Source organism: Entelurus aequoreus, linkage group LG04 (assembly GCF_033978785.1).
Source record: "Entelurus aequoreus isolate RoL-2023_Sb linkage group LG04, RoL_Eaeq_v1.1, whole genome shotgun sequence".
NCBI classification, from domain to species: Eukaryota; Metazoa; Chordata; class Actinopteri; order Syngnathiformes; family Syngnathidae; genus Entelurus; species Entelurus aequoreus.
Window position 1 is genome coordinate 26777754 of NC_084734.1, and position 15084 is coordinate 26792837.

At 42.5% G+C, this 15084-nt stretch overlaps 1 protein-coding gene across 3 annotated transcripts in view; it reads right to left on the minus strand.

Annotated features, from left to right (window-relative positions):
- Positions 1-15084, minus strand: part of LOC133648407 (homeobox protein Meis2-like) — a 100805-nt gene that overhangs the window by 32772 nt on the left and 52949 nt on the right. For all 3 annotated transcript variants that reach the window (XM_062044461.1, XM_062044460.1, XM_062044462.1), the window contains one exon: positions 10970-11109. In XM_062044461.1, coding sequence (XP_061900445.1) covers positions 10970-11109 — 140 coding nt within the window. The remainder of the gene's footprint in view (positions 1-10969; positions 11110-15084) is intronic.

Here is a 15084-nt window from a genome sequence, read left to right on the forward strand (position 1 = left end):
TTATGCTCTGAGCCTGTTTTGCTGCCAATGGAACTGGTGCCTTACAGAGAGTAAATGGAACAGTGAAAAGGAGGATTACCTCCAAATTCTTCAGGAAAACCTAAAATCATCAGCCCAGAGGTTGGGTCTTGGACGCAGTTGAGTGTTCCAACAGGACAATGACCCCAAACACACTTCAAAAGTGGTACAGGAATGGCTAAATCAGGCTCGAATTAAGGTTTTAGAATGGCCTTCCCAAAGTCCTGACTTTGTGTGGACAATGCTGAAGAAACAAGTCATGTCAGAAAACCAACAAATGTATCTGAATTGCACCAATTTTGTCAAGAGGAGTGGTCAAAAATTCAACCAGAAGCGCCTTATTGCAGTGAAACTTGCCAAGGGACATGTAACCAAATATTAACATTACTGTATGTATACTTTTGACCCAGCAGATTTGGTCACATTTTCAGTAGACCCATAATAAAAAGAACCAAACTTCCCGAATGTTTTTTGTGATCTACAAGTATATATATATATATATATATATATATATATATATATATATATATATATATATATATATATATATATATATATATATATGTATATATATATATATATATATATATATATATATATATATATATATATATATATATATATATATATATATATATATATATATATATATATATATATATATATATATATATATATATATATATCCATCCATCCATCAATCCATTTTCTACCGCTTGTCCTGTTCAGGGTCGCGGGGTGCTGGAGCCTATCTCAGCTGCATTCGGGCGGAAGGCGGGATACACCCTGGACAAGTCGCCACCTCATCACAGGGCCAACACTGTGTATATATATATATATATGTGTGTGTGTGTATATATATATATATATATATATACGTTTGCCACCTCCATGGCAAACGTTGGATTTAGGCGTCGCACCCTGGATTGGATTGACGCCGTTTTTGAACGCAACATTTGTTTGTCTATCCAATTTGCATTATAGACACCTTCAAATACTAATAAATAGACTGTATAAAATAGGGGTCCCCAAACTTTTTGACTCGGGGGCCGAATTGGGTTAAAAAAATTTGACCGGGGGCTGGGCTGTGTATATATATATATATGTGTGTATATATATATATGTGTGTGTATATATATATATATATATATATATATATATATATATATATATATATATATATATATATATATATATATATATATATATATATATATATATAAAATTTGGCCGGGGGCCGGGCTGTGTGTATATATATATATATATATATATATATATATATATATATATATATATATATATATATATATATATATATATATATATATATATATATATATATATACACAGCCCGGCCCCCGGACACATTTTTTTAACCCAATTCGGCCCCCGAGTCAAAAAGTTTGGGGACCCCTATTTTATACAGTCTATTTATTTGTATTTGAAGGTGGCTATAATGCAAATTGGATAGACTAACAAATGTTGCAGTCAAAAACGGCGTCAATCCAATCCAGGGTGCGACGCCTAAATCCAACGTTTGCCATGGAGGTTGCGTACAAGCTGCAGTTATGGCGGCGCTAACGAGACGATGATGAAGAATATAAAGAATTGAAAGCTTTACAGCTGCGTTCTCTGTCGCTTCCTCAGAAGGGGATCTTTCAAGGCTGGGCGACAAAGCAAGAGGCTGCGACCGAGGACCCCTGAGCACCCCCCCAGCCCCAAACGGCCTTCCAACCACAGGCCCCCACACGGCAAAGTCTGACAAAACATAATCCAGCTCCTTTCAAAGCTCAACCGCTGATGAATGCTTGATCGCTTGGGTGTTGCAATCGGCCTTTCAGGAGCCCAAGTCTCCTTGCAGACTTTTCATTGGCACATCCTGCCATGGCCGTCACTTGTGCTGAACAAATTAGGCCTGAAAGAGGATGGGGAACACAGAGGGGATAATTCAATTATCCTCCTTTTTTTCCATTTGGAAAATCTAACGGTGGGCTTTGGAAGTGAGGGGATTACCGAGTACAGGACCTGTGTGGGCCTTTTATCAACTAAACAACTTAGCGCTTATAACACATCTGAAAGTGTGAAGAAAGTGAAGGAAGAAAGCAGCAGCAGTATCTTTGAGACCTGGGACAAAAGCCAAAGCACCAGGAGTGGCACTTTCACCCCGCCTTCTACACCCTCTGCTGTTTCTCATGTTGTTATCTCTATTAACCCTTTCATAGCAGGCTGTTACGGCACGCCACCATCATGCTTGTACGCTCACGCTTTCTTCATTTTGAGCACAGTAAGGGAACACAATGCAAAACTTGCAACTGTTTAGTTTTTGTGTAATGACTTTTAAATGAAACGTGAAAACCTGCTAACTGTTGACAGGTAATACTCCAATAAATGGAATTCCCCAATAAAAAATGTAAAACTCAAATGTGTTTTCTTTATTTTCATGACTATTTACATTGTAGATTATCACTGAAGGCATCAAAACAATGAATGACCACATGTGGAGTTATGTACTTAACAAACAAAGGTGAAATAACTGAAAACATGTTTTATATTGTACTTTCTTCAAAATAGTCACCCTTTGCTCTGATTACTGCTTTGCACACTCTTGGCATTCTCTCGATGAGCTTCAAGAGGTAGTCAACTGAGAGGATTTTCATTTCACAGGTGTCATAGTTTTGATGCCTTCAGTGACAATCCACAATGTAAATAGTCATGAAAATAAAGAAAACGCATTGAATGAGAAGGTGTGTCCAAACTTTTGGCCTGTACTATATACTGTATATATATATACACATACATGCACATGCACACACACACACACACATATATATACTTTGTATATCATTATATATATGTATATGTGTATATATCCATCCATCCATCCGTCCATTTTTTACCGCTTGTCCCTTTTGGGGTCGCGGGGGGTGCTGCAGCCTATCTCAGCTGCATTCGGGCGGAAGGCGGGGTACACCCTGGACAAGTTACCACCTCATCAAAGGGCCAACACAGATAGACAGACAACCTTCACACTCCCATTCACACACTGGGGCCAATTTAGTGTTGTCAATCAACCTATCCCCAGGTGCATGTTTTTGGCGGTGGGAGGAAGCCGGAGTACCCGGAGGGAACCCACGCAGTCACGGGGAGAACATGCAAACTCCACACAGAAAGATCCCGAGCCCGGGGTTGAACTCAGGACTACTCAGGACCTTCGTATTGTGAGGCACATGCACTAATATATATATATATATGTGGGGGGAGGTTGTGATTAGCGCACTGCAGGAGCAAAAGGTCACCGCCTCAGTCGATGGTGTTGAGGGCGGAGCGCCGTCGACTAGGGGCGGGGCATGTGCGGGACGGCGAGACGCAGCTGGCAGGTGATTAGATTTCGCAGGTGGTACGTGTTAATCTGATCATCTGTTGTCTTTAACAGTGAGCGGCCAGCGGAGGACAAGAGAGGATAGAGAGACACACACATCTGAAAAGATTGTACTGAAAAGATAAATTGAAACACATGGTGATTAAAGGCTTGGTGAAACGGCACAACTGACTCCTGGCGTGATATCAGGGGAACGGGTAGGGAACGACCTCTACATCTGGCACCCAACGTAAAGAAGAAAGGCTGCGATGTCGTCACCAAGCCCCATGGAGGCGCTGGGACAGCTCCTGGCGGAGGTGTCGACGGCGAACCACCGGCAGAATGAGGCGATGCAGGCCCAAATTGCAGAGCAGAGCCAGATCCTGCGAGCGCTCACGGAAAGGTCCGGAGCGGGGACAACCCCAGCAGCGAGGCCGGCATTGACGACGGTGGGGATGCACAGGATGGCAGAGACAGAAGACGCGCAAAGTTTCATGGACGTGTTTGAGGCAACAGCGAAGGCATGCGCATGGCCGGAGGAAGAGTGGGCGGTGCGGCTGCTACCGTTGCTGGTGGGAGAGGCGCAGCGAGCGGCGCTCAGCCTGCCACCAGCGTCCCGCGTGAGCTACCGGGACATGAGGAGGGCGGTGTTGGACCGGACAGGAGGGTCCAAAGAGGACCACAGACGCCGGTTCCGGACCATGAGACTCGGACAGGAGGAGCGGCCTTTCGCCCTGGGCCAACAGTTGAGAGACGCGGCGACCAGATGGCTACAACCCGGAGGAATAGAGGAGGTGATCGAACAGATCATCCTGGAACAATTCCTGGAGGCAATCCCGGCGCGGACGTCAGCGTGGGTCCGCTACCATCGGCCACAAGGCGTAGCAGCGGCGGTAGCCTTGGCGGAGGACCACCTAGCCGTACACCGGGACAGGGGGAAGGAGGAGAAGGCTGCAGGAGGAGCGGAGCGGCCAGTCCCGGCGCCGCGCAGGATGCGGGCGCTGCCAGCAGAAGGAGCCCAGCCGTGGGCACGGCCACGACACAACCCAAGTCTGCTTTCTCCTCCTCAGGGCCAGGCCGCTGCGGACACTGCGTTTCCCCCGCAAACGGCGCTTCGAATGCCGGGGCAGGTGTGCTGGAGGTGTGGGCGGCTAGGACACCTGCAGCGGGAGTGTCCAGCGATGGAAGTGGGGCAGGTGATCCGGGTTGGCGACCCTCCAGCACCCTCCCCCGGGCCAGGAGAGACATACTATGTACCGGTAAGGATACAAGGGAGTATACACCGGGCGATGGTGGATTCGGGCTGCGAGCAGTCCATGATTCACCAAAACCTGGTTCGACCTGGGGCGTTGAGAAAGGCTACACGGGTGCAGGTTAAATGTGCGCATGGGGATATTCACGAGTACCCTATCGTGCCGGTGGACATTATTTTTAAAGAGGAAAAACATAGTGTTAAGGTGGCTGTAAATTCGCGCCTGGCGCACCCCTTAATCTTGGGAACAAATTGGGCGGGATTTAACGGGTTAATAAAGCAGTGCGCAGGGGTGCGTTCACGACCGGTAGGAAAAGGGAATGTCCGCGCTGTTCTCATCGGCGACGCGAGATTATCCGACGCTGCCGGGGGGGAGGGGGAAGGGGAGCCGGCTGGGGCTTCGCAGGAGGTTTCCCCGGTTCCCCAATGGCGCCCCATGGATGATTTTCCACTCGAGCAGTCTCGAGATGACACTCTGCGCGCGACCTGGGACCAAGTGATTTCAATTGATGGGCAGCGGGTTCGCCCGGGGACAGCGCGGGATTTCCCTCACTTTGCATTGATTAGGGATAGGTTATACAGAGTGAGTCGTGACACTCAGACAGGGGAGGAAATCACCCAATTGTTGGTGCCAAAAAGCCGTCGGGAAATGATTTTCCAGGCGGCGCATTTTAACCCGATGGCCGGTCACATGGGTTATGATAAAACACTCAATCGGATAATGGCCAGGCATTCGGGCAGACGTGCGCCGCTGGTGCGCGGCCTGCCCGGACTGTCAACAAGTCAACCCCGCGGCCACCCCTAGAGCACCGTTGCGGCCATTACCACTCATAGAGGTCCCGTTTGAGCGAATTGGCATGGACCTCGTCGGACCATTTCACCCGAGCACCCAGGGATATCGCTTTGCACTAGTCCTGGTGGATTATGCAACGCGCTATCCCGAAGCAGTGCCGCTGCGCTCCATCTCTGCAAAGAGTGTCGCGCAGGCACTATTTCAAGTTATCTCCCGAGTTGGAATCCCGAAAGAGATTCTAACTGACCAGGGCACGTCCTTTATGTCACGCACGTTAAAGGAGCTGTACAGATTATTGGGGATCAAATCTATTCGGACCAGCGTTTACCACCCGCAGACAGATGGGCTGGTAGAGCGGTTGAATAGAACCTTGAAATCCATGATCCGGAAGTTCGTACACGAGGACAAACCAAATTGGCATAAATGGTTGGATCCCCTGTTATTTGCAGTGCGGGAGGTTCCTCAGGCCTCAACAGGATTTTCTCCATCTGAACTGTTGTTCGGCAGGAAGCCGCGCGGGGTACTGGACCTAGTTAAAGAAAGCTGGGAGGAAGGTCCAAGCCCCAGTAAAAATGAAATTCAGTACGTCATGGACTTGAGAGCAAAACTCCACACTTTGGGGCACTTGTCACGTGAGAATTTGCTCCAAGACCAAGAACGTCAGCAGCGCCTGTATAACAAGGGGACGAAACTCAGACAATTTTCACCGGGAGAGAAAGTACTTATATTACTCCCAACATCCAGCTCCAAATTACTCGCCAGGTGGCAGGGACCCTTTGTGGTCACACGACGAGTAGGTGATGTGGATTACGAGGTCAGGCGGTCTGACCGGGGTGGGGCAACACAAATATACCACCTCAACCTACTAAAAGGTTGGAGGGAAGCGGAGCCTGTCTCCATGGTGACGGCGATAGCGGAGGGCGAGGAGCTGGGGCCGAAGGTTCCCCCCTCCCCCCGGCCCTTTCCTCTCCGCTGTGATAATCATCTGACGCCGTCACAGAAAGCAGATGTGGCCAAATTGCAGCAGCATTTTGCTGACGTGTTCTCCCCCCTGCCAGGCCGCACGACTCTCACCCAGCATCACATAGAGACCAGCCCAGGCGTGACGGTGAGGTCTCGGCCCTATAGGCTGCCCGAACACAAGCGCAAAGTAGTTCGGGAAGAATTAAAAGCCATGCTGGAATTGGGAGTGATAGAAGAGTCACACAGTGCGTGGTGCAGCCCGATAGTTCTGGTGGGGAAGAAAGATGGGTCTGTGCGGTTCTGTGTGGACTACCGCAAGGTAAATGATGTGTCATGTTTTGACGCCTATCCAATGCCCCGGGTCGACGAGCTCCTGGACCGGTTGGGCACTGCTCGGTTTTTTACGACACTGGATTTGACTAAGGGCTACTGGCAGATTCCCTTGTCTCCAGAGTCTAAGGAAAAAACGGCATTCTCCACTCCGGAAGGTTTATACCAATTCGTGACCCTTCCGTTCGGCTTGTTCGGTGCGCCCGCCACATTTCAGAGACTCATGGACCGGGTGCTGCGGCCCCACGCTGCATATGCTGCCGCCTATCTGGATGATGTCATCATCCAGGGGAACAGCTGGGCGGAGCATGTGCAGAGGGTGGGGGCGGTGCTCGAGTCCCTGAGGCGGGCGGGGCTCACCGCCAACCCGGCGAAGTGCGCGGTTGGCCGGAGGGAGGTACAGTATCTGGGGTACCACTTGGGGGAAGGTCAGGTGCGGCCTCAGGTAGAAAAAACCGCAGCAGTTGCGGCCTGCCCGACCCCGAAGACGAAAAAGGAGGTGAGGCAGTTTTTAGGGTTGGTGGGCTACTACCGGAGGTTCATTCCCCGGTTTGCGGACCTGACCAGCCCACTAACTGACCTCACCCGAAAAGGTGCTCCAGATCTGGTCCAGTGGACGGGGCAGTGCCAGCAGGCATTCGAGAAGGTGAGGAAAGCACTTTGCGAGGAGCCGGTACTGCGCATGCCTGATTTTTCTATCCCATTTTGTTTGCAGGCGGACGCGTCGGGCAGAGGACTGGGAGCCGTTTTATCCCAGCAGCGGGGGGGCACCGACCACCCGGTCCTGTACATCAGCAGAAAGTTATCGGAAAGGGAGGCCAGATACAGCACTGTGGAAAGGGAGTGCCTCGCCATCCGGTGGGCGGTCGGTGCCCTCCGGTACTATCTGCTGGGACGCCCGTTCAGCCTCTGCTCGGACCACAAGCCCCTCCAGTGGCTCCACCGCATGAAGGATGCCAACGCGCGGATCACCCGGTGGTATCTCGCTTTACAACCCTACAATTTCAGAGTGATCCATAGGCCGGGGGCGCAGCTGGCCGTGGCAGACTTCCTCTCCCGCTCTCAGGCGGGGGTGGGGGGGGAGTTGGCGCGGCCGGATGATGTCCCGGCCTAAGTCTGGCGGTGGAGGTATGTGGGGGGAGGTTGTGATTAGCGCACTGCAGGAGCAAAAGGTCACCGCCTCAGTCGATGGTGTTGAGGGCGGAGCGCCGTCGACTAGGGGCGGGGCATGTGCGGGACGGCGAGACGCAGCTGGCAGGTGATTAGATTTCGCAGGTGGTACGTGTTAATCTGATCATCTGTTGTCTTTAACAGTGAGCGGCCAGCGGAGGAGAAGAGAGGATAGAGAGACACACACATCTGAAAAGATTGTACTGAAAAGATAAATTGAAACACATGGTGATTAAAGGCTTGGTGAAACGGCACAACTGACTCCTGGCGTGATATCAGGGGAACGGGTAGGGAACGACCTCTACAATATATATATATATATATATATATATATATATATATATATATATATATATATATATATATATATATATATATATATATATATATATATATATATATATATATATATATATATATATATATATATATATACACATACACATATATACACATTATTTTTATATATATATATATATATATACAGTATATACAGTATGGCATCGCCATTGACTTCCAGGAAGAGGCTGGATGACAACCTCGAAAGAGTGGTGACAACTGGAGAGACAGTTGACAGCCCGGAAAGACGGCAACCGGGGCAGGGAGGGGTAGCATCCCAAGCTGCAGCTCCTGCAAGGGAGCACCCAAATAACGCTGCGAAAAACCCTGAAGACACATAAGATCAAGATAGGCTGCCTGAGGAAACCCGTGGTGCAACGCACAGGGCCAGTACCTTGTACGGCCCTGATGAGACGGAGGAGGACCCAGGCCCGGACATTCCCCACAGTGCCTGGAACCTCCAAGCACCACCGGCGCAACCCCGGGGCAGACCGTCGGAGGGGGGACGCGTGGCGTGGAGCGCTACCTGGACACAAGTCGAGGGACTGATCACCCTCGGCTGGGTCGCCCGGGAGAGGGTGTTTGATTAAGACCCGAAACACCCTATGACCCCGGGAGAATCACTGATGATGTGTCCAGGTTGCACCGTAAGGTGTATTATGAAACCTATATATATATATATATATATATATATATGTGTGTGTATATATAAATATATATATATATATATATATATATATATATATATATATATATATATATATATATATATATATATATAAACTGTTTAGCTTTTGTGTAATGACTTTTAAATGAAACGTGAAAACCTGCTAACTTCTGGCAGGTAATTCTGCAATAAAATGAATTCCCCAATAAAAAATAAGGATAAAATAACTATTTGAAATTAAATATAAGAGTTGACAAGGTTTCCTTATAGTTAAGTGCAATTATGCAGACAGGTGTAATAATAACAATTTGAAAGTACAGTATTAAGAGTTTTGGTTTGTATTCAGGTTATGTGCCTGCTTTCATCTTATCCACTTGTCTTTGTTTACGTATTTCACCAGGAAGGCCAAGTCTTCTCAAATAGGAGACTTTAACCAAAAAGTTTTCAAGCTCTGGATTGTTTTTGGCACTATTGCAAGCCAAAGGCTGGACTGCATTTGCTTAGCGTACAGGTGTCAAACTCGAGGGCCCACAAACACTTGGAAATAACATGTGTCAATAAAGTACTACATATGTACTAAATGTCATTGATTTCTTTCATTTTGACAGAAAATATATATGTACTGCTTGAAATTGCATACCTTTAAAACTTTAATAGTATCCAATATTGCAACAAATATTAGAGTTTATTATCATACTTTCCAAACATGTTTTTGTCTAAATAAAAATACTTAACTTTACAGCAAACTACCTATCAAATTAATACAGATGACAATACATTTACGTTGTTCTTTACACCATATATATATATATATATATATATATATATATATATATATATATATATATATATATATATATATATATATATATATATATATATATATATATATATATATAACATATATACATATATACATACATACAGTACATACTGTAAATTGAAAAAAGCTACTAAAAAGCTGCTTTTTGCGTTACAATTCTGTTGACTGAGATGCTATTTTTTTACTGTAAAATCTACGGTTGTTGTTTTTAATGGTGTATTACTGTATTTTTACGGTAGAAAAACTGGCAGCTAAATTGCCAGAATAAAAAAATAACTTGTACTGTTTCTCCATTAACAATATAATGTTGTAAAAAAACTATGTAAATTTAAGAGTAAAATTCTGGCGACTAAGCTGCCAGCGTTTTCCGTAAAAAAACAACAACAGTGGTACTGTTTTAAAATGTACCGTAAAATGTAAATGTAAAACCGTAAAACGTAAACCGTAAAAACATTGTTAAAAAGTATGTTGTTTCAACCTTTTTGTGTTGTAGAATATTGGTAGGAAAATGACCAAATTTCAATGATCAAATCAACGTCACAACCTGACATTGAATAAACGTCGTCAAAAAGCATGTTGTTTCAACAATGCATTTGTGTTGTAGAATATTGGTTGGAAAATGATCAAAAATTTCCATGGTCAAATCAACGTCACAACCTGACGTTGAAAAAATGCCGCCAAAAAGCATGTTGTTCCAACGTTAGGTTTGAGTTTCTCAATGTCAGGACCTAATTCAACAAGTTCTCAACGTTGTTTTAATGCCTTGTGCTGGGTTACTTGTACTTTGAAACTACCAAGTAAAATACAGTCAATGTCAATGTATAGCGTAGACTGAATGGATTAATAGACGTATTATTCAAAAGGAAATTTTGTGCAACGCAGTGAACTATTTTGAATGTGTTGTTTAAATTCTTGTAGATAAATATTACATTCATACTTGACTCAGTTTAATTAAGCAGACTATCGCGCCTCCCGTGGATTTTCTTCTCACTCAATGAAATATATTTATCTATTTAATATTTCTGTTAACTTTATTTACGGCAATGAAAGACATACAATAGGTTATTGTTGTTTCATTTAAATTGACCTACAACTTTGAGCCTTTCACCTGAACACTTTGAGTGTTCAATTGAGTTATTCAACATAGTATAGTTCTGCAAATGTCGGCTATACCCCCTCCTGGTCCGAGGGTGATTATTTCTAACAAGAGTTTTCAGGTAGATTCGGTCAGACCAAATTCAGGTGGGTTCTCTTACCGTAAGGTGCTGAAATAGCCATGCCCTCATTATGTTTGTAGCCACTTTGGGGAAGATGCCTCTTTTTTTCTGCCTCTTCTTGTCCTGGTCATCTTCATCTCCTGTGCCCGGTGACGCTAAGCTGTTGTCTAGGCCGTCTCCTAGGATACCAAACAAAAGGGGGCACATCACAAAAAATAGCTTTGATTTTCGAGCATCGATGACAGATGTTCCCTTTCAAACTTCATATGAGTTTTGGAAGGTGTAAATTAGTCAAGTGAAACCTGACCTATGATCAATATTCACCAAGATTTCAATTTTGCACTTGGATGCGCTTCTGGCGCTCAACGGAAGAAAATGGATCGGCATTGAATCCAAAAGTACCTGCCGGCAATTAAACATAACGCTGCTTTCCCATTGGTGTAAAAACGTAAAATAACCAGTCAAAGCCAATTTGGTTGCTGAGGGAGTGGAAGAAGAGTAAATAAACACAACTACTAGGCTGAAATATGTCATATTCCCAATGTGATAAAACACTATGTCAAAATAAAAAAAATAAGTGTCCCCAGTCACACATGTGAGCTTGTACTGAAAAATCAAGATAAGCAGTTCTTGAGGTGAACCATAAGTAAACACAAAAAACAGTAAAAACTGAAAATTCTACCCTTATTAATGCCTTATTCGGCATGGCCTTATTATAACCATAACCCTCTAACCCAGGCCCTAACCCCCTAACACTAACCAAATAACTCTAAATTAAGTCTTTGTTACTTAGGATATGTTCCCCTAGTGTCCAAAGAACTCTAAATTAAGTCTTTGTTACTTAGAATATGGTCCCTATACTAAAGTGTTACCAAAAACATATAACTTTGTCTTGAATTTGAAAAAAAACCAACATTTTATTTTTCACTAAAGAAGGGTTCTGTGAATACGCATATGAAACTGGTGGGGTTCGGTACCTCCAACACGGTTAAGAACCACTGCTCTAATAGTACTCAACACTACTTACATTTTTAGCTCAATACTGATACTCAGGAAAACGGGGCTAAAAAAAAGAATTCCCCAAAATGTAATAAAATATTTTATCAACAAGAAAAATGCAAAAGTAAGTATTATAACAGGTAACAATAAACATATCCTAAGGTTAAATAATAATAAACACAGCAAAAAGTAAATGCATCTGTGATAAGTTTCAGAGTATCTGATGTAGTGCAAAAAATAGATAACATAAACGACGGGAATAATATTTGTTCTAATAGGAGACGTCTGTCAGTTATTTAGGTGCATTTGGATATTAAGAAAAATGTGGGCAATCAGCCATCATCATTGCTTGTGGGACTTTCCAAGACAAATTATCAGTGATGTGAGGTTACAATATGATTCCGATTCTTGGGATGACGACTTCGATTCAGAATTGATTCTCAATTAAACATGATTCTCGACTGAAACCAATTATTGCTATATATTTGGTTTATAAATTCTTAATAAAACCTTTTCAAAATCTTTTGCTGCTGACATCAACGCGCAGCTAGTAAGTGTGAAGATAGCCTGATAAACGTCCTTTTAAAAATCCAGACACCCCTAGAAAGTAACACTTTTTTAGCCACCAACATGTATGTACACTTAGAATACTGACACTATAATAAAGGGATGTCAAACTCGTTTTCATTGAGGGCCACATGGCAGTTATGGCTGCCATCAGAGGGCCGCTTGTAACAGTGAATAATGTATGAATTTGCCTCTGGATTTCATTATTAATTACATCAATTGTTTTAAGTAGACTGTCGATTCTACAGTAAAAACTTTACATTTCCAAAATTTTACTGTAAAATATAGTGTTTTTTTCCTTTTTTACAAAATTTTACAGTAAATGGAAAAACAGTACCACTGTTTTTTTTGTTGTTGGTTTTTTTTGGGTTACGGAAAAAGATGGCAGCTTAGTTGCCAGAATTTACATTTACATTGCTTTTTACAACATTATATTGTTATTGGAAAAACAGAACAAGTTATTTTTTTTATTCAGGCAACTTAGCTGCCAGTTTTTCCACGTAAAAACAAATGTACCGTCTTTGCATTTACAGTAATACACCGTTAAAAACAAGATTTTACAGTAAAAATATGGCACCTCAGTCAACAGAATTTTCACGCAAAAAAATGTTGTTTTTTTTCAATTTACAGTAATATGCTGTAAATCAATCAATCAATCAATGTTTATTTATATAGCCCTAAATCACAAATGTCTCAAAGGGCTGCGCAAGCCACAACGACATCCTCGGTACAGAGCCCACGTAAGGGCAAGGAAAACTCACCCCAGTGGGACGTTGATGTGAATGACTATGAGAAACCTTATAGAACAACGTACAATGTATTGTCATTTTTTCTCAATTTGATGGGTAGTTTGCTGTAAAGTTAAGTATTTGTATTTATTTTTATTTAGACAAAAAATGTTTGGTAAGTATGATAATATACTGTAATATTTGTTGCAATAATGGATACTATTAAATGTTAAAAGGTATGCAATTTCAAGCAGTATATATATTTTCTCTGTTAAAATTTCAAAAATCAATTACATTTAGTGAGAAAATATGAAGTACTTTATTGATACATTTAATTTCCAGGTGGGCCAGATAAAATGATGTCGCTGGCAAGATCTGGCCCCCGGGTCTTGAGTTTGACACCTGTGCTATAACAGATAGACACAGCTACTTTTTTTCACATTTTGTTTTTTGTTTGTTTTCACGTTTTCTTTTCTTTTATTGAGACTCCAGCTATTTAGTGCTACTTTTGACCTTACTTAAAACAAGTCTGCTGAATTTTTTTAAACAGTAAAACAATGTCTGGCCTGTGAAGGAAGTACGAACCCAATGTCCTCACACTATGTCTTTGTAGAAATTAAGCACTAAGTAAATGTCTTTGTGCTGTGGTAAATTGTAACTTCAGCCTTGTGTCCCCACTAGTGTTGTCCCGATACCAATATTTTGGTACAGGTACCAAAATTATTTAGATACGTTTTTTGTACTTTTCGGTACTTTTCTAAATAAAGGGGACCACAAAAATTTGCATTATTGGCTTTATTTTAACAAAAACTCTTAGGGTACATTAAACATATGTTTATTATTGCAAGTTTGTCCTTAAATAAAATAGTGAACATACAAGACAACTTGTCTTTTAGTAGTAAGTAAACAAACAAAGGCTCCTAATTTAGCTGCTGACATATGCAGTAACATATTGTGTCATTTCTCATTCTATTATTTTGTCAACATTATTAATCTACTTGTTCATTTACTGTAAATATCTGCTTACTTTCTCTTTTAACATGTTCTCTCTACACTTCTGTTAAAATGTAATAGTCACTTATTATTCTGTTGTTTGATACTTTACATTCGTTTTGGATGATACCACAAATGTGGGCATCAATCTGATACCAAGTCGTTACAGGATCATACATTGGTTACATTCAAAGTCCTCATGTGTCAGGGACATATTTCCTGAGTTTATAAAAATAATATACATTTTTAAAAAAACGAAAGAAGATGTTGTGATGCCAAAAAATATTGACGTGATCATAGTAGTATCGACTAGGTGGGTCGTTTTTTTTATAGGGTGCCATTTGGACTTCATAACTTGTAAAAAATAAATAGTTGATTTACCAATATTTTTATGTTCTATTGTATACATGACATATGTAACTTGCTGAAAAACATATTGGTCGAACTCAGGCACCTAAATCATAGTATATTTAGCTATATTAATGAGAGGTGACACACGGGATATGTCCACTCTGTTAAGGACATATGCATAACAGCATACATGTGTTTTCAGTGCATGATTGCCTGTATAATGACTTTCCTATATGGATTGTATATCCCTCACTCTAAGCAGATATATTTTTAGAATACATACATTTTTAAATAGCGTAGTGTGTTAAAATACAATTAACACCGAAAGGTGTCTAGATTTAACACCACATTTAAGCTGATTTAACACCCGGCATTGTAACACTAAAACGTTATATTTACACTAAAATTAATTATAATCAAATTTAGTTTAAATTTAAAATGAATGATTGCTGTAGGGTGGATTTGAACCGGAATCTCCCACATGCCAACCTGCATCCTTATCCGTTATACTATGCT